The 22,348-nt window shown below is 37.7% G+C and overlaps 1 protein-coding gene across 1 annotated transcript; it reads left to right on the top strand.

Annotated features, from left to right (window-relative positions):
* The first annotated feature begins 4,686 nt into the window (after positions 1 to 4,686).
* LOC121417674 (ryncolin-1-like) lies at positions 4,687 to 15,621 on the top strand. Its single transcript, XM_041611408.1, has 6 exons — positions 4,687 to 4,744; positions 5,392 to 5,565; positions 8,068 to 8,142; positions 9,491 to 9,639; positions 14,098 to 14,353; positions 15,310 to 15,621. Exons 1-6 carry the CDS (start codon positions 4,687 to 4,689, stop codon positions 15,543 to 15,545), a joined length of 948 nt encoding a protein of 315 aa, XP_041467342.1. The 3' UTR covers positions 15,546 to 15,621.
* Positions 15,622 to 22,348: the final 6,727 nt, after the last annotated feature.

Here is a 22,348-nt window from a genome sequence, read left to right on the forward strand (position 1 = left end):
TGCGGAAGGATACCGTGGTATGCAGACCAAAAAGACTGAAATTCGGGAATGAGACGGTGAGTTATCTTCCAAAGTTAGTCATCATTGTTCAGCATGGCCCTGGAAAGCGGGAGTGCTGCGTGTAGTATTCTCCGTACGCAGCAGCCCCCTGAAATTCTGTTGTTAAAAAGTGAAGAAATTTAACCAAAATGACCTATATTTTGTTATAATCGAATTTCCCTTTTTTTTTCCTGTCAAATTTTCCGGACCGAAATAACCTTCATTTGGTGCAGAAACCTTTTCTTTGTTTCTTTCTTTCTTTTTGCGGATGGTGTGGAGAACCAGGAACCATTCAACATCTGTTCATCGAGTGTAAAGGAATCCAACCCCCTCTCAATCTCCTTCATAGACTATTGAACAATCTCCTCCCCTCTCTCAAACTTAATTTTGACTTATGGGCTCTCATTCCGAAATAACCTTCATTTGGTGCAGAAACAGAAATTTTCTTATTATCAGTTTAAAAAGTACCATTTATTTTATGTATCGCACCTCAAACTTCACCGATTCACTTATGATCTGGTAACATCGTCTCAAAAACAGAATACTCTATGAATTTAATTATTACAAATTATGTTCCAATAACGATGCCTTTTTACGTAAATGGTGTATGAATAAATTACTTTTTACAATTAACGAGGGCAGTATTGCATGGCTCATATAACATTTGGTTTTACTCTGTGTTTGTAATCAACACGATTTCATTTGAATGTTTATGTCAAACTATTATTTTATTGTATACTTGACTTTTGTGATTATAATTTGTAAATAAAGTTTTCATTTGAAAAGTAAAATAAGTCTTTCTTTCTTTCTTCGCTCGTCAAATTTACATAAGCACCCCGGGTAAAAAAAATCCCAGGGCCCTATTGATCAGTAAAAGAAGAAGTTCACCCTGAAGAAAAGTTGGTTGTAAAAACAACAGAAAAACATAATAAAATACACTCAGCAAAATAAGTTCTTGGACACTTATAACAGTTAAAATATTCCATATAGATATTTGATTAAAGGCAAATTATTGTATGTCAACATGACCAGACAATATTCCTCTTCCAGTATGACATGAAATTTTCATGTGAGCAGTCATGCATGGGTGGTTAAATGCTTTAAACAATAGCAATGTCAGTAAAAGAAAATTGCAAGAAATGGACCAGTCAGTGCATGGCTGGTTACAGGCATTAAACAATAGCAATGTCAGTAAAAGAAAATTGCAAGAAAACGATCAGCCATTCTTTCAGTTGTGAAAGTTTATGTGGCATCAATATCCATTTAACGAAAGCAATTAAGTTTAAGTCAAATACCACTCTAAAAGTGAAGAGAAAGCATCACTATTCCACTGGATTTTTAAGTCAAAGTTAGTCGATGAAAAAATGTCCAATTTCAGTATCTTGGCATAAGCAAAAGAAAATTCAATATCTCGTTTGTCCATCCTGGCTCTGAATGAGTGCAGCACATCGATGTCACATGCTTGTCACAAGTCGGCGAATTTGCTCTGGGGTGATGTTGTCCCATTCTTCCCGGAGATAACGCCGGACATCTCTAAGAGTGTCTCCTGGTTGAATTCTTTGATTGATCAATTTTCCTAGCTGATCCCACAAATGTTCAATCGGGTTCATGTCTGGTGAACAAGCGGGCCATGGATCCAAGAGCTGAACATTGTGGTCATCCAGAAATCTTGGACAATGTTCGCTCGATGGGGATGCGCATTGTCATCCATGAGAAGAAACTGTTCGGATCAGCTAGGAAAATCGGTCAATCAAAGAATTCAACCAGGAGACACTCTTCAAGATGTCCGGCGTTATCTCCGGGAAGAATGGGACATCACCCCAGAGCAAATTCGCCGACTTGTGACAAGCATGCGACGTCGATGTGCTGCACACATTCAGAGCCAGGGTGGACAAACGAGATATTGATTTTATTTTCTTTTGCTTATGCCAAGATACTGGAATTTGACATTTGTTTCATCGATAAACTTTGATTTAAAATTCTAGTGGAAAAGTGATGCATCCAAGGTGGATAACTTTCTCTTCTCTTTTAGAGTGGTATTTGACTTAAAGTTTGCTTTTATCGTTTGATGGATATTTATGCCACATAAACTTTCACAACTGAAAGAATGGCTGATCGTTTTCTTGCAATTTTCTTTTACTGACATTGCTATTGTTTAATGCCTGTAACCAGCCATGCACTGACTGATCCATTTCTTGCAATTTTCTTTTACTGACATTGCTATTGTTTAAAGCATTTAACCACCCATGCATGACTTCACATGAAAATTTCATGTCATACTCGAAGAGGAATATTGTCTGGTCATGTTGACATACAATAATTTGCCTTTAATCAAATATCTATATGGAATATTTTAACTTTTACAAGTGTCCAAGAACTTTTTTTGCTGAGTGTATATTGGTGAAGGTTTGAGGAAATCATTAGAAGTTTAAGTTTTCGATTTGTGACTCCAGATACGAGCAACTACGTATACCCTTTTAGAATGCATAAATCTCCATATTCAGTTGCCATCGTGCGTAATTTCTCTTTCTTTTTGGAGAGGTCGTGAAACAGTCTGTCTGTTGATATACTGAATTAAGGTACAAATAAAATCATAATCACCTTTTCTGTAGAAAATTTCACTTCATTTATTTTCTCTTACTACACGATAGATGGAGAATTAAGTTGCTCGCATATAACGTCACAAGTCAAATAATTACAATTCTAACAACTTTGTACATCTTTGATGGATTTTCCCCAAACATTCACCAATATTTTCATCATTTTATTTTGCAACTTTAACAATAGGTTTTCTGCCTTTTTGGCCCATTTTTTCTCCATACCTTTCCTCTTAGAGTTATTCCTTTTTTTATTCTGAACTTCCACCTGAAATGAATATATTATATATTTTTCATTCTTGATCATTAGATCCTAGCGCTTTACACCATTCTCCAAGTAGCAGCTTATATAGATGGTAAGTGTTCTTATTATCGTGATCCACTGGGGCCCACTTACATTGGCGAGTGGATACCATGCGCGACCAAAAAAACGTAAAAAGGATGTCGTTTTCACGATAGGGCACGTTACGTACGTAACGTAATTAAGGGTGCCAAATATTAACACTAAACTAATGAAAAAGGGGTATCTATTTTCGCTAGGAAAGCTACGCGTTTAGGGTCAAATTTGCGAGGGTATAAAAAATTAAGACTAAAATGTTTTATAAAGGGTGTACTTTTTGCCCCCAAATTCAACACTACGTTTTTAGAGTACAATCTGCGCAAGGGGTGGGAGGTGGGTCGTGTGGTCCAGTGGTTAGAGCATTGGACTCATAATCGCAAGGTTGTGAGTTCGAACCCCAACTCTGCCATTGTATTCACTTTGATAAAAAAGGCCCGAGAGTGATATCTGTCGTCTATAACGTCAGCCACTATGACTGATTAACCTAGACGTAAAACGTTTCATATGTAATTGGTTATATGCCAGCTTGGCGTTTACCAGCAAAAAATGCTGTCCTGCCGAGTTCCTACGGGAGTTACCACAAACAGAAACAAAACCCAATGATGTTGGTAAAGGGGGGTAAAGCCGACAACCGACGTCCGTGACATAACAACTGAAATATCGCTGTACTTGTTTAGGGGTTCAATTCAGGAAATACTTGCCAATAGTATCGTTTTGTTTCCAATACTTGTTAAGGGGTGCATTTTCAGAATATGGAAAATACGTGTTTAGGGTGCTTTTCGAGACCTCATGGTCGCGCATGGTATCCACTCGTCAATGGAAGTGCCCCCCCCCCCCTGGTCGTGATCATGCTTATTGGAAAAAAAAACATAGTGTTCCACAGTGTGCAACACAATATATGGAATCGCCTTCACACTGTTAAATTTGATAATTTCAACATATTCACATGTGAACACGCTGTGAATAGTCACACAGTCTGTCCACAGTGCGGAAATATCTTCACACTGTTGAATTTGAGCAATTTAATAGTATGAATACTATCTTCACATAGTCCACAATGTGAACACACTGTGATTGCACTGTGCGACAATGTGTACTTTCCACCCGGATGCTTATGATTAGTTATTATCTTTTAAGGGAGTATACTCTGTCGGGTTGAAATATTATGTTTGAGGTGGGTAATATCTCTGTCACATTTGCTCTACGGCGAGTCGAAAACAGCTGTTTTATTCACTTTTATTCAAACCACCTCGCTGGTACACCAAAATGTTAGAACGGCTGTTTTCGAATCGACATATGGCCGCCGTGGAGCAAATGTGACCGAGGTATAAGACATTAATAGCGAGTATTCGCAACACTACGCAGGCACTTTCCGGAACGTTTAGAATATTAAAAAAATGCTTATTAGAATGAACGACTTAGAGTTCATTGTCGAAAATAAGTAAACCGTCCGGGACAACATCCGGGACAAAAATCGTTTCCATCCGTACCTTGCTAGATTTTAATGCTCCATAATTCGTTTGCGTATATAGAGACTAGCATTGATGACAGCGTTTCGTGGTATAGGGTAGACAGTCATGCCCTTTTATCTTATGTGAGTGACAGCCATGTGGCAAGCCGTGTTACGCATATATTTTACTCCTAGCGTCGTTGTCTAGTGCTTACGACTCTCTTTTTTCAGTTAGAGGGACGTGGGCTCGAATCCCAACCATGGCGTATCTTCCTTCAGCAAGAGATTTACCTGCAGATTTTGCTGCTCTCAACCCAGGTGAGGTGAATGGGTACCCGGTAGGATTAATATCTTGCATGCACTGAGTGCTGGAAGGCAGCACGAGCTCCAGCTGGAGTAATAATAATAACAACGCGCTTCAGAATTCATCACTTCTAGATCAATGGTACGATAATAATGGAAGCGGCGCGCCGTGGTGTAGCGGTTCTGACTCTCGCCTTGTAATCAGAGGGTCGATCGTGTGTTCGAATCCCACCATGGCCTAGCGTCCTTTGACAAGACGTCAATCCACAATTTACCACTCTCCACCCAGGTGTTAAATGGGTACCCGGTAGGATGTGAAAGCCTATGTAGTATGCCTAGCAATCGAATCTTGAAACTCTTGTTGGAATGCTCCCAGGGAGTGGAGAAGGTGCATATTGTATGCGGGTATGCAAGGATCCGATGACCGGGGTAATAATATATCTGTAAAGCGCTTTGAGACGTCGTTCCGATGTGTTAAGCGCTACATATACAGTAACGGCGGAATATTATATCGTTTGTGGAGCAATGGTCATCCTTAACATGGAATGTGTGAGCTGCACACTTGCACTATCCGCTGTACATTGACAGCATGGGGGGCCGTGCAATATCATTCATAATCATAAAATCGGTAAAATTTTAACATTGTGCCATTTCATACACAGGATTGGGAAATATCGAAAGACCATGTACTCCCTTGATACCATGTGGCTCTATTACATCTCGCAATAATAGTGACGTCATCGATTTAATCCCGAAGATTTCAAACAGGATGATGACAAGCAGAGCTTTTAACGGAAAGATTGAAGAAACTACGATGTTAATGTGTTCTATGCCAGGTATGTAAACTATAGTTACTTGAGTTTGATAGGTCAGATACGTGAGTGAGAGAGAGAGAGAGAGAGAGAGAGAGAAACAATTAAGGGGGGGGGGGTGATCAAGAAAATTGCTCTAATGATAAGTTTGTATAGCGCTGTTTTTTATGAATATATTCGGCTGCACTTGTTCAGAGATATATTTTTTTTTACTGAATTCTACATGTACATAGCAATTTCTTAATACAAAGAGACATGTTTTCAATTTCGACTTTGAAGAGTTATAAAATAGGCAATTCATAGTTTTGGTGCAGTAAGTGCTCGCCAAGTGTGACTTTTTTGGAAAGTGGATCTTGAACAAAACATCTGCGGAACTACGGAGGCTTCGACTATTTGATTTGGTTTTAAGTTAACGTCAATTCTGTTATGCAGTGCGAGATTTGACCGATCATATATGCAAAACCAGAATTTTGAATGAAATTCTTTGACGTACTGGGCTGCTGCTAAATAGTGGAGCTCTATCAGAAGAGGTGTCGTGGAATTGAACTATAAGGAGAAAAATGAGTGTAAAGAGAAATAAGGGTGTTTGCCAGTCAGGGTCCCGTTAAATAACGCCGTACAGAGATCCTGTGACTGCTTTTTGCGAGAGATCCTTCACCATAACCAATGGATTATCACTCTTAGCATGTAAACTTACGATCAATCGCTTATACCATGGTCACATTTGTTCTACGGCGGCCGTACGGCTAGTCGAAAACAGCCGTTTTATCAATTTTGATTCAAACCACCTATATGTAGTTGGACAAAAAAATGTTAAAACGGCTGTTTTCGACTCGCCGTACGGCCGCCGTAGAACAAATGTGACCATGGCATTACTTCTGCGTTGCGAAAGATTAAACTTCTCTCAGACCTTCAGTTAATTTATGTTGCATGTTCATTATGTTTAAACAATTATCTATGACGTATTCAATTTTACATGAAAAATAAAAATATTTTGTTGATTGTACTATGATATATGTTTTTTTTAATTTGGTGAGAAATATGATATTACTTTAAAAAAGGTTTCAAGGTTAAGGCGCTTGTGAGTATTGTCAGAGATGTGTGGATGTGTACGTCAGGAAGTGTGTGATATCTATCTGATTGTCTTATATTATTGAAATGATACAAGTCCTCTCTGTTAGAGAGAGTGTGTTACCTTCTGTGAAGGGGTATTTAAAACGGTTACACTTCGTAATTCCGAAACACGTAAATTGTCTATACATCGATATTCGTTATAATCCGAAAACGTAAAAGGATTCGTTAATCCGAACATTTGTGGTGTTATTCCGAAGGCTCAATAAAACGAAATAAGATTCGATGTTCTGAAGGTTCGTTAGTCCGAAAACGAAATAAGGTTCGTTCTTCCGAAGGTTCGTTAGTCCAAAAACAAAATAAGGTTCGTTAATCATTACGTTTTCGCACTAACGAACCTTCGGAATTACGAACCTCATTTCGTTTTCGGATTAACGAACCTTCGGAATTACGAATCTCACTTTGTTTTCGGACTAACGAACCTTCGGAATTATTATTATTATCATCATTATTTGTTTGGCGTCACTTGTGCCTGTGAATTACGAACCTTCAGAATATCCGAACCTTCGGAATAACGAAGCTTCGGAATTACGAATGTATGCGTTTAAAAATAATATATACATGCATACAGTGCGTCCTTGAAAGAAAAAAAAAACCAGGATTCCCATGTCTTTTTTTTCTTTCAAGGTAAATGATTAATGATATTTCATTACATAATCATAAAATTCAGTAACTTGTCTTTCCTTCAGTTTGATACCAGTATGGGACACTTACTGCACGCATTAATGAGCAAGACGAATTCGAACTATAATTAATATATCTGCCAAAATTGGGTTGCGCAGAAAAAAATTACAAAAATTTGGTTTAATAGTAAGACGACCGGGCTTATTCGACCATTGGCTCATTAGCATAATTATATTCTTTATTAGGTTTCTGTCACTGATCTTTAAAATGAGATTGGATTCAGATTCACACCTGAGCTTCTGCGCAAATCGTTTCCGATATGCCTCAATATCTATTGTTTGTAATCCGTCATGCACGAACGATTTGCTAAGTTGTTGGTGTTAAATCAAAGACAAGATCCTACTCTTACCAGGCATGTATCATATTTATAGTTAAAACATATCAATGAAATGAAAATGTGTTTCCTGTTTGTTGGAATGCATTGTTGACTTAATAAATTCATTTCCTGATGAATTCCTACCGGTGGAAATTCGATTGACTCTCTACATTTGTTTCATTCAGCTCATTGTATTTTGTTTTAAAATATCACAGCCAACACGCGACCTTTATATGTATATATGTATGTGTGTGTCTGTATATATATATATATATATATATATATATATATATATATATATATATATATATATATCTTGTATATTTATACACACATATGTATATATGATGAATAAATTTTAATGAATTATGAAATATTCATTATATCTCCAACAGCCTGCTTGAGTAACCCTTGTCAGAATGGTGAAATCTGTGTGGAAACCATGGTCGGTTATCGATGCGAATCATCGGGTGAATATCTATTTTCTTATTGCATGCACTCGAGTTGTAAATCATTGTACAGTTTATTTTAATTTCTATCATTGAAAACGGACATTGATAACTTGGAAAGTATATTGTGTATGGCCTTTAACTTTATATGAATGTAGGAAATTGAGTGGGAAGTTGATTAATAAACGAGAAATATAATGATAATGATATTGTAATTCATGTATCTCCTTTTTATGTTGATACAAAGCGCATGATGCAAGTAGATATAAAATGGATTTTATATAAATGATTTTTCACAGGTTTTTTTTTATAGGGCAGGTGACGTACATTGTTATTTTTGATCGCGTTAAAAATAATTCCGAATGGAGCTAGGAGTCACATCTGTTTCGAGTCAAAGTGACTGGTTTCCGAGATACTTCGACTTGGAAGCGAGTGATTTTCACCTGATGACTCAATAGTCTGAGTCAAATTCATTTCGTCTGAGTCATGTTAACTCGGATTGGCTTCGAGTCCCAATTGGAATCATTCCAAGTCAAATTTTACTCTGTAGAAACAAGAGTGCATTGTTTCGTAAATTTAAGGAGAAGAAGGGGGCGGAGGGGTTATATTACATGTATACAGCACAACCTGTCTATACCAGTGACCTGTCTATAGTGACCACTAAATCTGATTTCCATGGAAGCAGATTGCGTGTAAAAGAACCTGGGGCCGTTTCATAAAGCTGTTCGGAAGTAAAAAGTGACTTTATGATCGCGACTGGTGATCTTTTGTTGTAGTAAATGATATCCACCATTAAATGTTGATTATCTAGCGCGTAAGAAAGGTTCACCAGTCGTTCTTAAAGTCGCTCTTAACTTATGAACAGCCTTATGAAACTCCCACTTGTCTATAACAGCCAGCTGTCTGCATAGGCCACATTTTTTGCCCCGTGAGTGTGACGTCATTAGTTTTCCCTTTTTTCGAATTTCAGAGTTTTGATACCATATGTTGGTAGAGCATGATGAAAAAAAACTCCCTACCAAAATTAGGTGGGAAATGGTCCATGAGGCCTGAGAAACGACTTCATGAATACATAATTAGCCCCATTGTCCAAAGTCAATATATTATTGGTCTGATTCTAAATGTTGGGAACCATGCCAATAATACACTAACTTCAGTGGGGCTAATAATGTATTCATGATGTCATTTCTTAGGCCCCCATGGACCGATTCCCGCCAAATTTCGGTAGTGGGAGTATTTCATCATGTGCTACCAAAATATGGTACCCAAAACGCTGAAATTAATGCTAGAACAAAAAGGTTTTTTGTGACGTCGCTATTGGCAGGTTTCACTGTCATTATCATCATTGACTTTATTCTTTTCCCCCCAGTGTGCTACTCTGATTGTAATGCTGCGCTTGACGCTGGTCACCGCGTGGATGGTGTCTATCGGATCTGTTTTATCACATCAGACGGTGTTCACAAAGGACCTTACAGTGTATGGTGCCGCTATGATGAAACATTTCACATCGGATGGCTGGTACAGTCCTCATTCATTTCCTGGGGCCCGTTGCAGAAAGAGTTGCAATCAATCGCAACTCTAAAAATAATGCGTAACTTGTATTTCAACCAATCAACAGCGCGCATTTGGGACTTGTGATTGATTTTTTTACTTGCGTTTAAACGCAACTCTTTCTGCAACGGACCCCAGCAATAGCAAGTTTTCCCAACCACTACACAGACGCTTTCTGAAACGTAAAGAATCTACTGAAATTGCCCGTCAAATAACAATGAACAGCTTTTTCAATTAAATTCAATTATTTTTATTTCATTTCCATTCAAAACATAATACAAAGTAATACCAATCAAGTACAATTTTACAGAAGGGCATTCTTACTTCGTAAAAAAAGAACAGTTTAATATAGAGCATAAATGGAAATGAGGGGGATCCACTAAAAAGCAAAGCTTGTAAAGTGTGGATCCCCTTGGAGATGAAGAAATTATAGTTGACTTATTCTTATATGCGTACATGCATGTGTTACAGGAAAGAAAAAGAGAACAAAAGAAATCATATTCATGCAAACATAATTACTGAACAAATGCAAAGCTTTTCACACAAAGAGGTCTTCGTTGTAAAGGATATGTTGCGCAAGACAGAAGAAATAAAAACAGAGAAAGGGGATGACAAGACATACAGTGCGTCCCAAAAAAAACTATACACTTTTGAAATGGCTGCCAAATAAAAAATGTAGCACTTTTGGGGAAAAGACTTATAGATATGGAAAGCCAATAAAGTCAACTTTCAAATGACACCAAAAAATTGGAAAATTATTCATGCTTGAGCGAGCACTGCCCACTGAAACAGAGGGTATGCAAATTAGGGTGGGCTGGAATTAGCCTTCCAATTTCTTTCAGATTTTTTGTTTGGTACTTGCAAAGTTGAAGGTTATTTGGTGAATTAAAGATCAGATGTGATCAGTTTGTTGTTTGTGAAAATTTCATACGTTATTAAATTGAAATTTAATGCATGAGTGATCATGAATTGCAATTTTTAGTGCAGCTTTATCATGTGGATCATGTGGATCTCAACAATGTGTTCATGACAGTCAGGAGAAGAGGGGGTAATATGACTTAGGTAGGTGAAGTAAGTTGATGGGCTAAAGGTCAGCAGAACATTTAGCAACCCCTCCCTCCATCTCTACCCCCTCCCCCCACTTCTCTCCTCCTGAAAGACTAAGCTTGGCTAGGCTGGGCAGGAATTAGCCATACAGTTTTTTGAGAGGTTAGTCCTTTGGAACTTACAAAGCTAAGGGTGTTCTGCTATTCATGAGTGAGATAAGTTTTGGTTTTAATAGGCAAATTTCATGAATTACTAAATTGAAATGTACTGCATGAGTGAACAGGAATTGTAATTTTAGTGTAGCATATTCATCTTGTGGACATCAGAAGTGTGTTCATGAGAGTCAGAGTAATGTGATGGTACATGTACCTGTTACAAGCAAGAGGGCGAGGTATGCTAAGACTTGGTTAAAAGGGCATTCCTCTTCTTTTTGTCCTTTTACAAATTAAAATTAAATAGGTACCCTCCCCTCTTCATCTCCATTTTCCAGCCCCCCCCCTCTCTCTCTCTCTCTGTCTCATCTCCTGGATTGTAGCCTTTTCAAAACTTAACTGCCAAGTGACCGGTGGCTGATGGTCAGTTTGAATGATTACCAAAAAATTTAATGATTATGATTAATGAAATAATTTATTGGAAAAAATGAATGTTTTATTGATCACATTGCACATTGAATGAGTTGATTTACTGATAAATTGTTGATTGAATGATTGATAGGAAAGAGTTGATGCCCTAATTCAGAATTAATCATTAAACCATCATTCTGCTCTGGACTTCACGCGTACATGAGAATAGCCATCAGTCTCTCAACAGGAGGGGAGGGTGGGAAAGAGGGGGGGGGGGCAGGGGCTGAATGTTCTGTTGACCCTTATTTCATCAACCTACTTCTCCCACTTAAGCCCTATCTCACGATTCTCACCCTCTATTCTCCCGACTGGCCGACTCACATGAACACATTGCTGAGATCCCCATGATAAAGTTGAAATGCTGCCCCAAAAGAGATCCAAATGATAAAGTTGAAATGCTGCTCCAAAAGTGTAATTTGTGTTCACTCATGCATAAAATAATCACTTAAAAAATTTGCTTAAGCTATCAAAACTGATCAAGGTTGATCATTGATCTATCACAACGCCCTTAACTTTGCAAGTTCGAAATGATTTGCCTCTCAACAACTGAAATAAATTGGAAGGCTAATTCCAGCCCACCCTAATTTTCATACCCTTTGTTTCAGTGGGCAGTGCTCGCTCAAGCATTAATAGTTTTCCAACCTTCTGGTGTCATTTGAAAGTTGACTTCATTGGCTTTCCATATATGTGAGTCTTTTTCCCCAAAGTGCTAGATTTTTTATTTGGCGGCCATTTCAAAAGTGTATAGTTTTTTTTGGGACGCGCTGTAGAAGACAAGACAAAACTAAAGACAGGACAGTACAAGACAAGATAACTGTTTTTAAAAAAAGGAGGAAAACTAAGAATGGGAAAGGGCTGACCAAGAACCAGCTCGATCTGGTGGAATAACAAAAGATGTTATAACTCGACAATATCAGATGAAAAAAGATAAAACAATAAAAGTGAAAAATGTAAGGATTATATAATATAATAATAATATAGCGTATTTATATTGCGCACATATCCACCTTGTTAGGTGCTCAAGGCGCTCCTATATTACCCGGCTAAGCTAGGCGTTCATAGCGCACACAGCTTCTTGAGGAATTACTTCCTAGCGGTACCCATTTACCTCACACTGTGGATCAGTTTCTTGCTGAAGGAAATTACGCCATGGCTGGGATTCGAACCCACGACCCTCTTGTTCAAAGTCCGAAGACTAATCCACTGGGCCACAACGCTCCACATAATCAAGACAATAAAGCTTAATGGGCATTGTCGAATATCGGTTAACCGGGGCAGCAGATTGTCCTAAGATTCGGAGATGACAAAATGAAATTATAAGGCCCGAATTCAGAAACGTGGTTTTGAAAACCCACGGTTGAGTCCATGGTTTATGCAGATTTCCTATATAAATTACGAAATTACGCTTGATTTAGCACGCATCGGGCGCGTGTATCAAAAATGTCCAATGCTGATGTGCGCTTTTGTCTCATTGCGCCAAATTGACGCCTGTTACCACGGTAAGATACGGAAATTTATTCATGAGTCCATTGTTTGAAGAAGAAGAGTGAACTCATGAATAAAAACAGTGGACTCATGAATAAAATAGCATGGTTAACTATGGTAACAGGCGTCAATTTGGCGCTCTGTAAAAAAAAGCGCGCATCAGCATTGGATATTTTTTATACACGCGCCCGATACGCGCTAAATTAAGCGTAATTTATTAGGAAATCTGCATTAACCATCTACTCAACCGTGGGTTTTCAAAACCACCTTTGTGAATTCGGGCCTAAATGTGTTGTTTGTCCCATGGACCTACTGCTCCTCTAGGTCCATGTTTGTCCAGAGTGCAGGTGGGTGTTTCATAAAGCTGATACGTAAGTTAAAAGTGACTTTAAGAACGACTGGTGATCCTTTTTGTGGTAAATGGTATATTCATAGGAGATGGGGATAACGCGTGAGAAAGGATCACCAATCGTTCTTAAAGTCACTCTTAACTTACGAACAGCTTTATGAAACGGCACTCTGGGGAGCGTTTCATGAAAGGACTTGTCGGACGCTTTATCCGACAAATCCCATTTTATCCGACAGTTACTATAGTAACAGTGCCTCTCAGCCAATCAGAATCAAGGAAAGATGTCAGATCTGACAACTTGTCAGACAAAAATCTTCATGAAACACCCCCCAGGACGACGAAGGCAGCTTTGACATTAAGGGCCTTTGACAATAAATTCCCTACGTTCCAGAAAGCGTATGTGTAGTTTTTGCTTGAGTGAATGAGACTACTAACACACGTCACAACTCAAACTGTAAGTGAGTCACCTATATTGTCAATTTAAAAGAATGTGGTGGTTTAAGTGTGAGGGTGTGCGTGTGTTTGTATGGGGGTGGGGGTTGTTAGTGTGTATCACAATGATTTCGTATTGAAATACTCTCTCTGATACGCATTTGTTTCGGTTCTTTTGTACGGCTAACATATCCATTTAATTCAGGTGGGTGTTTTATAAAGCTGTTGGTAAAGTTACGACGACTTTACACACGACTGGAACATGTAGTCACAACTCAATTACATAGAGATATCACATAGCATAAGAAAGGATCACCAGTCGCGCGTAAAGTCATTCGTATCTTACGAACAGCTTTATCAAACACCCACCAGGTCATACAGAGGGTTGTGTGTGTGTATGTATATCACAATGAATTCGTATTGAAATACTCTCTCTGATACGTATTTGATTCTTTTCTTTTGTTCGGCTAACATTTGCATTTAATTCAGGTCATACAGAGGCGTTATGGCGGGAGCGTTAACTTTGAACGGCCGTGGGAAGACTACAAGCACGGCTTCGGCAATATCTCGACGGAGTTCCGGCTCGGCAACGACCTCATTCACGACCTGACAAGTAGCAGGACCTTCCTTCTCCGCATAAGCATGTGGAGTGAGGACGGTTCATACTATCACGTGAGATACCATCCTTTTCGAGTCGGAGACGAGGGTAGTGGCTACCAACTCCACCTTTGTCGACGTACGTGTGGTACGTGATGCCCGCCTGTTTATTCTGGTGTTTATTTTCTATTGATATTAAGACTTCTCGCAGGCTTGCCTCATTCCATTGGGTCTTCTTGTCGCAGCTCGTAATCGCGCAACTCGACCATTAAAGGAAAACCCAACGAAACGAGACAAGCCCTTTTCGCATTATCAATGCATATTTTTATATTTTCTGTAATGTGTAATGGTTGTGTAATTGTGTAATTGTGGTTAGTGTTATTAGTAGTAGTTTTATTGGTATTGTTATGATCTATTATTGTTATTGTCATCAACGTCATCACATCAACATCATCATTAGCAGAAGTATACGTAGTAGGAACAAAGTAGTAGTGGCAGTAATCATATTATCGCTCTCAGTATATACCATCATAATTGATATCAATATAATCATAATAACCATTTTGTTAACCAATAGTCTTATGAGTATTGTTTATACATTCATCATCATTTACGTTAAACGGTGTCGTCTGGGAGGGTGATGCAAAAAGTTTCATCAAGAAAAGAAGAAAGAAAGAAAGAAGTAAAGAAAGAGGAAAGGAAAATAAAGAGGGTGAAACATACGATTTCCCGATGAATACGTGTCTATTCGAAATCCATGGCTATTCAATTTTTCAAGGTCTTGCTATTGCCACATCTGCCACTGGTGTTTCCTCGGTCACTGGTCATTATATAGCCTACAAATAGTGAATATGTAGGAATGAGTATATGGTACGAGATTAGGCCCGTCATACTCATGCCTTTAATAAATTCGTATACTTTTTAAAATGAAGGTTGATTTATAAAAAAAAAACTGTGGTTGGCTTAGAGGATATAGGTTAGTCAAAAATTGTCCCATAACTGCAATGTCACTTAAAATTCCGCCCTTTGTTGCCTCCTTTCACTCCAAATCCAAACTGATGAAATCAAACCTTTGGTTTCTTTTTACGTATTTACTTAAGTCAGGTAGTAGCTTGGATCTGCAAGATGGAGCTAAGTTCAGCACCATCGACCGGGACAATGATGAGTTACCGGAAATTGACACTTCATGTGCCCGACTGAAGGGGGCTGGATGGTACGCAGACTGCGGCAACGTCAGTTTCAACATGAGACAAACGGAGAATGGAACGATTGGGGAATGGTGGTCGGATGGAACGGTGATAAGGTTGGGAAGCTTTGAATTCAGGATAAGACCAGATTGAATTGATGACATTAAGGTCAATATTCTTATGAAAATAATAATATTCATAATTTATCTGTAATTATATTCATTGAGGCCAGGGCGGATCCAGGATTTTCCTAAGGTGGGAGGGGGGGGGGGGCTAATTTTCCCGAGGAAAACTTGAAAAGCAAAAAAAAAGGGGGGGGGGATTACCCCAAACTTAAGGCATTGGCGGCGGAAGCCAAAAAATTTAGTGGGTAGGAAACAGAATTGACAAGTCTAAAAATGAAAAAAAAAAAGTTATCAACCAAAATTTCAGCGAGGAACTACCAAAAAAAATTGACAAGCAATGTCCGCCGCCTATGACTAAAGGTCACAGCCAAAAAGGGAAAAAAGTGGTCCTCTCTTATGTATGAACGACAAATTCTCATCAAAGATATGTATTATAACTTTCAAGGAGTGGGCGGGGACTCTGCCAGATGTGCCCCCCTGGATCCGCCATTGATTGAAATAACCATCGTCACGGTCAGCTGGCTTATTTCCAAATTACATTAGTGCATCTAAACCTGCACTAACTTCGTGGTAAACTTGTAGGTCAGATGTTGTTTGAAGGTTTGCATGGTGGCATGTACAATTGCTGATGTGGTTTACGGTACACCATGTGGAGTGTTATAGAAACAGTGGATAGAAGAAGAGAAGAAGTGGATAGGCGAGAAGACTCCTGAAGACGGACAGTCAATCTGTCCGAAACGTCGCCTACTACTCGATCATCATGTCTACTCGCCGACTCAAGCCAGCATCTCCTCATCAGCTCTACTACTCAAGCTGTTCTCACTCAACATTCCTTCTGGTTTACAGTCCTTTTCAGGACTATTTTCAAGAAAGAATACTCTAATCTCAAATCTCCACTTTCTCGCCTATCCACTTCTCTTCATCCACTGTTTCTATAACACTCCACATGGTGTACCGTAAACCACATCAGCAATTGAAACTTGTAGGTGTAGAAATCAATAGAAATCTACAAAATAAAACCTACACAATACGCGTGATTGATATAATTGCGATATATAAGATGAAACACTATTTAAGTTCGTATCAATTACAAGATGAAGTAATATATTAAGTCATTAAACAAGTGCATTGCGTGAAATATTCTATCGAAAAACATAATGAGATAGGTAGACTTAAGGATAGATATATATATAAATATAAAGAAAAAAAATCTTATATGATTTTGTTATAAGGCATATATACAAGGGATCTCCGGCAAGGTATCTTGCGATTTGAACTACTCATTCATTGATTTCATTTCTGAAAATAAATACAATTGTTATATTAAAAAAAAGACCACAAATAAAAATTATGCAACGTGTTTCTAACGCGATAAACTGATTGCTTTAAAGGCGATCGATCCATTCTATTCAAATGAAATTTGACCTAGTCGTTTGCTATAATCATACGAAATGACCACCGTTGGGGGTGGGGTCGTACGATGAATGAATTGCATGTACGCACCGTTTGATGTTGTAAATTTGTCTATTTCTTATTCACAAATTTTAGATTTAGGTATTTAACAGAAAAAAACTATTCAAAATATTCATGCAAAATATAAAATATACCTGAAAAAAATGCACATGGCTATTATTTTATAGATCTGAATGATGATTCTAAACCGATTATTCTTTTAGAAAGATAGATTGTATTTCTTGTGAAAGTTTTTTTTATCGGGATATTATGATCACGATGGTTATCTTATACAGTCACATTTACTCGATACGGCGGCCGTACGGCGAATGGAAAACAACAGTTCATTTTTTTTACAACCACAAATGAAGGACATTTCTTACCCGAAAAAAAATTGACAAGCAAAAAAAAGAAGAAAGGTTTCAACCACAAAATAAGGATATTTTGTACCCGAAGAAAAATGACAAGCAAAAAAGGTTCTCAATTTCAAAAGAGGGGGAATATTTCGGTTTCAATAGCATTTTTACATTACAAATTTTAATCTTTCTTCTAAAGAGGGAGGGGGGGGGGGCACGTGCCCCGTGCCTGGGCCGACTCAAAGCAAAAGTGACTGACTGACTCCTTCTGGTGGTTCAGACACAACCACAACGTGATCAATATTTGTGATATATGATAACTCTTATTAGTAGTATATTTTGCTAAATACGCTTCATGAACAAGAAGCAAAAGACATGATAATAATATTTTGATTTACATAGCACTTTTTGCCTTCAGATACAAAGTGCATCTATTATTACCCCTGCCTATTATACGCGCTCAAGCATTCGAGGAATTTCTTCCTACCGAGTATCCATTCACCTCACCTGGGTTGAGTGCAGCACAATTTGGGTAAATTTCTTATTGGAGGAAAACAGATGCGTCGATCCTGAGGGGGCAAGGGGGCGATCGCCCCACCAATGAAAATATTGGGGGGGGGGCAAACATCATCCCCCCCAATAATTCCGGATATGCAATAAAAAAACAAGATTGTAATGTTCAGCAAGCAATGGAGATACACAACTCGTTCTTTCTTAAAAGCCTGCTCAAAAAGTCCGCTTTTCAGATTGGAATATAAAAATTTTCATCTCGCGCTTCGCGCTCGCATCGTTTCTGTAGCCAACCCCCCATACTTTTCATGATTAAATAGGTGAATGTAAATGTCCCGTTTTCGGTTCTAAGCCTCAAAAGAACTCCTGCTTCGATTTGCAATCATCTTTTCTTGGGTATATATCTTGTTTTGTTTTTATTTTATCAAAAACATCCATTAAACTGTCATTTTTTCAGATCGAAATATCAAAATTTTCAGCTCGCGCTTCGCGCTCACAGCTTTTCTTCTTATAAATGTAGAATATCAAGTTTTCAGGTCAGAACATAAAGAAATTTCAGCTCATTCTCGGCACTCGTACTATCTGTGATATGTATTCTCCTCATGAAAAAATTTGAAAAATTGGTGGTGATGCCGAAAAAATGTCATTTTTTCGGCATCACCAATTTTTCCAAAGGGTAGATTTACAGATACATTTATGTCATTTTTTCGGCATCACCAATTTTTCTAAAGGGTAGATAGCTCTGGGGAACCTTGATTTAAGCTACGCTTACCATTGTTCTCTTCATCCATTTCTTTACAATATTTAAATAAAAAGGAGTTGCCAAAAGCTGTTGTACATGTATAACTTTACACATTTGTGTTTCTTCTCCCATCTCCCATACATGTACTGTATCGAAGCAATAGCTTTGATCCAGCTGAGGCATGGCGGCTTGTCATTGTTCTAAACCCACCTTCACCCAACAAAGGAAATTATAATTGGTATAGTGTCGAAAATCTGTCTATCTGACGGTCAATCGAATTGGGTTCGCCCTAGCCATTAACCCGTCTCTGTGGTCTAGTGGTTAAGGCACCGGCGTTCAAAGCTGGGGGCCCGGGTTCGATTCCCGGCAGAGACATTTTTTCGGCATCACCAATTTTTCAAAAGGGTAGATAGCTCTGGGGAACCTTGATTTAAGCTACGCCTACCATTGTTCTCTTCATCCATTTCTTTACAATATTTAAATAAAAAAAGTTGCCAAAAGCTGTTGTACATGTATAACTTTACACATTTGTATTTCTTCTCCCATCTCCCATACATGTACTGTATCGAAGCAATAGCTTTGATCCAGCTGAGGCATGGCGGCTTGTCATTGTTCTAAACCCACCTTCACCCGACAAAGGAAATTATAATTGGTATAGTGTCAAAAATCTGTCTATCTGACGGTCAATCGGATTGGGTTCGTCCTAGCCATTAACCCGTCTCTGTGGTCTAGTGGTTAAGGCACCGGCGTTCAAAGCTGGGGGCCCGGGTTCGATTCCCGGCAGAGACATTTTTTCGGCATCACCAATTTTTCCAAAGGGTAGATAGCTCTGGGGAACCTTGATTTAAGCTACGCCTACCATTGTTCTCTTCATCCATTTCTTTACAATATATATATATATATATATATATATATATAAACCCCTCAAAATAAGTTCTGCAACTCAAGTTTGAGTGCTACTAAATTTCTTAGTGTGCCATCATCATATGTGAAAGTGGTATCATCGGAAAGTATGATTATTCCTCTTTACGATCATGTGTCATTTGTAATGCTAGTGTTATCATGAAATACACAGACATGATAAATATGCAGCAATGTAAAAATGAAATGTTGCAAAATTCGTTGTCATGTCATGTTTGAGTTCTGCAACTCAAACTGCAAGTTTGAGTGCTAATAAATTTCTTAATGTGCCATCATCATGTGTAAAAGTGATATTTTTAGAAAGCATGATTATTCTTCTTTACAATCATGTGTCATTTGTAATGCTAGTGTTATCATGAAATACACAGACTTGATAATACGCAGCAATGTTAGACATGAAATGTTGCAACTTGCGTCATTTGCAATAGCGAATTTCCAATTGTTTCGAGGATGGACCGAGTGCATTCACTGTCGCCTGCATGGTAGAAATTCTATAGAAATGGAGACTCTTGTTAGAAATCAATGCATTTTGCAACATTTCACTTCTGACTTTTCTCGATGTTCGGGGTGATTGCATATTCCATGATTACATAATCACAGCAAATGGCATGTCATTGTAAAGAAGAATAATTCAGCTTTCCAATGATACCAGTTTCATCTTTTATACTTCATTAACCAAAAAGATATCATCCCCCAAAACTGAGTTGCAAAACTTTTTTTGAGGGGTTTATATATATATATTTATACACACACATATATATGTGTATGTGAGGGTGTGCGTGTGTGGGTGTTTTGTACGATCGAGCGCCTTTGGAACGTTAATGATTTTGCCCCCCCCCCATCTGAAAAATGGATCGACACCCCTGCAGGAAAACACACCATGGCTTGGAATCGAACGTCCCTCAGATTGAAAGACGAGAGTCGTAACAACTCGACAACGACCATTCCAAGCACAGTGCATAATTTCGAGACAACTAATTGAGAAGTCATATATTTTAAATGTGCAATCAGAATGATAAAGTATTGATTGTCGTACCAAACCATTTTCACGACACACAATATTTCGAAATTGCATAGAAATTATAAATATAAAAACAAATTTTTTCATAGTTTAACTGCTGTAGATTTCTTACCAACGTGATTTGAATCAATTTGTAATTATATTGCATTTTACATCACAATACACAGTGTATATACTTATTAAAGACCCGCATTACAAATTAAAGACTCACCTTAAATGCCTTATAGAAAGCAAGCAATTGTCTAACTGTTGTGGGTTACTTTGATTTCCAGCTAAAACTGATTTTGTAATTTTTTTCTATTTCTATGTATGATGTAAGTATTGTAAGTATTTGAGCTTTTTCTATGTTCATTGTGTGCCTTGCATGTAATTATCGACAATTTGTGCTCTATATAAATCTTAAATTATTACTTTTAGGCAACCAGAGTCAACAATTTGTACAACAATGTCTCGTAATATAGTCATTATAAATAGGTTTTAAATATCCTGTTACTTCTCTAATTGCATTTCATATTTCTCTAATGTTTGGGGAATATTTGATGGCCTTGGGTGGGATGCATATAACGGTTCTTCAACGAGTAACAATATTTCTATGCATCCCACGGTAACGGATCATCTAATATTATTATTTTATTATTTAGACCCCCACAAACCTAAACATAAACTAATGAAGCAAAAAAAATAAAGTTTTTAATCACCATTTATGTCAATCTTGTAAATTATGAACATGGCGACTGAGTATTGTCATATTTAAAAACAAATCTCTGTACAGATGCCCTAGCGTATACAGTGCAAGCGCATTTGGATTCTATGGTCCGTGTTCTGAACTCGGGTTTGATTTAAACTATGGTTTAATGTTGTGGTTTAACTATGGAGAGCCGATTAGGGCACAAATCTCTAACTTTACACGTACAATTTATTAACTCATATGACATCCACATTGTCTGGGAATGATAACTGAAGCATTTTGAAGATTTTTTTTCTTCAATATAAAAGCTAAAGGAAAAAAAATGAAAAAAAAAATCGTCCACAGGCCCCTTCCATCAACCCCTTTAAGACGTAACTAAAGATATTTCTGTTACTGTCTTACCAAAGTAATTAAAGCGTTTGTATACATGTTTATAGTATCATCTACAGTAAGCACGATAATTTCACTCGGTTTGATCCACGTTTGCACTCTCCTTAATCTCTTATCCCCTTCCCTCTCTTTCTCAAAATTCTTCTCTACATCTATTTGTGCGTGTCTCTCTCCCTCTTTGCACTCCCCCCCCTCCAGTAATTAATTCCTTCTCTCCCCCTCTATTTTTTTGCGTTTTTAGTTTTGACTCGTATTTCTGTCATCTTATTATTTCTCGCCATTACTCATCATCTCATCTTGATTCTTATCTTAACATAATAGATCTTCTTGTACCTGCACATGCGAATAGGTCCCCAATTTTTCATTGTTAAGGGATCATGCACGCTCTTACAAGCAGTGCTGTTTAGTGGATCCCATCACTTCCCTAACCAGATTTTGTTAAAAACTATTTGACAAATGTTTTGGAATTTGTAAGTGATTTGTAATCATTGTAATCATATTTGATTTGTATTTGTATTTTTTTTTATAATGTTAATGATGGAAATGAAAATAAAATATTGGACTTTAATTTGAATAATAATCTTCACATACCTTAAATAAGAAGTAATTTATTTAAAAGTTGATTATTTTCCAATGGGCCATTAATTTAGAATTTATTATCAGAGGAAATGAAAGAAAGTTGTTCAATCAATTCATTGAAGAGGAATTACAAATTCAAGACCATCACTAATTTATTTTAAACTTAATCATT

Source organism: Lytechinus variegatus, chromosome 6, assembly GCF_018143015.1.
Source record: "Lytechinus variegatus isolate NC3 chromosome 6, Lvar_3.0, whole genome shotgun sequence".
Classification (NCBI taxonomy): Eukaryota; Metazoa; Echinodermata; class Echinoidea; order Temnopleuroida; family Toxopneustidae; genus Lytechinus; species Lytechinus variegatus.

What these genes read in the sequence shown, in the direction of transcription:
- LOC121417674 (XM_041611408.1), top strand. Translation starts at nt 4,687, where the DNA reads ATGGCGTATCTTCCTTCAGCAAGAGATTTACCTGCAGATTTTGCTGCT. An exon ending in TTTTGCTGCTCTCAACCCAG is followed by an intron (nt 4,745 to 5,391) that starts GTGAGGTGAATG and finishes TTTCATACACAG; the next exon opens with GATTGGGAAATATCGAAAGA. An exon ending in CATTTCACATCGGATGGCTG is followed by an intron (nt 9,640 to 14,097) that starts GTACAGTCCTCA and finishes CATTTAATTCAG; the next exon opens with GTCATACAGAGGCGTTATGG.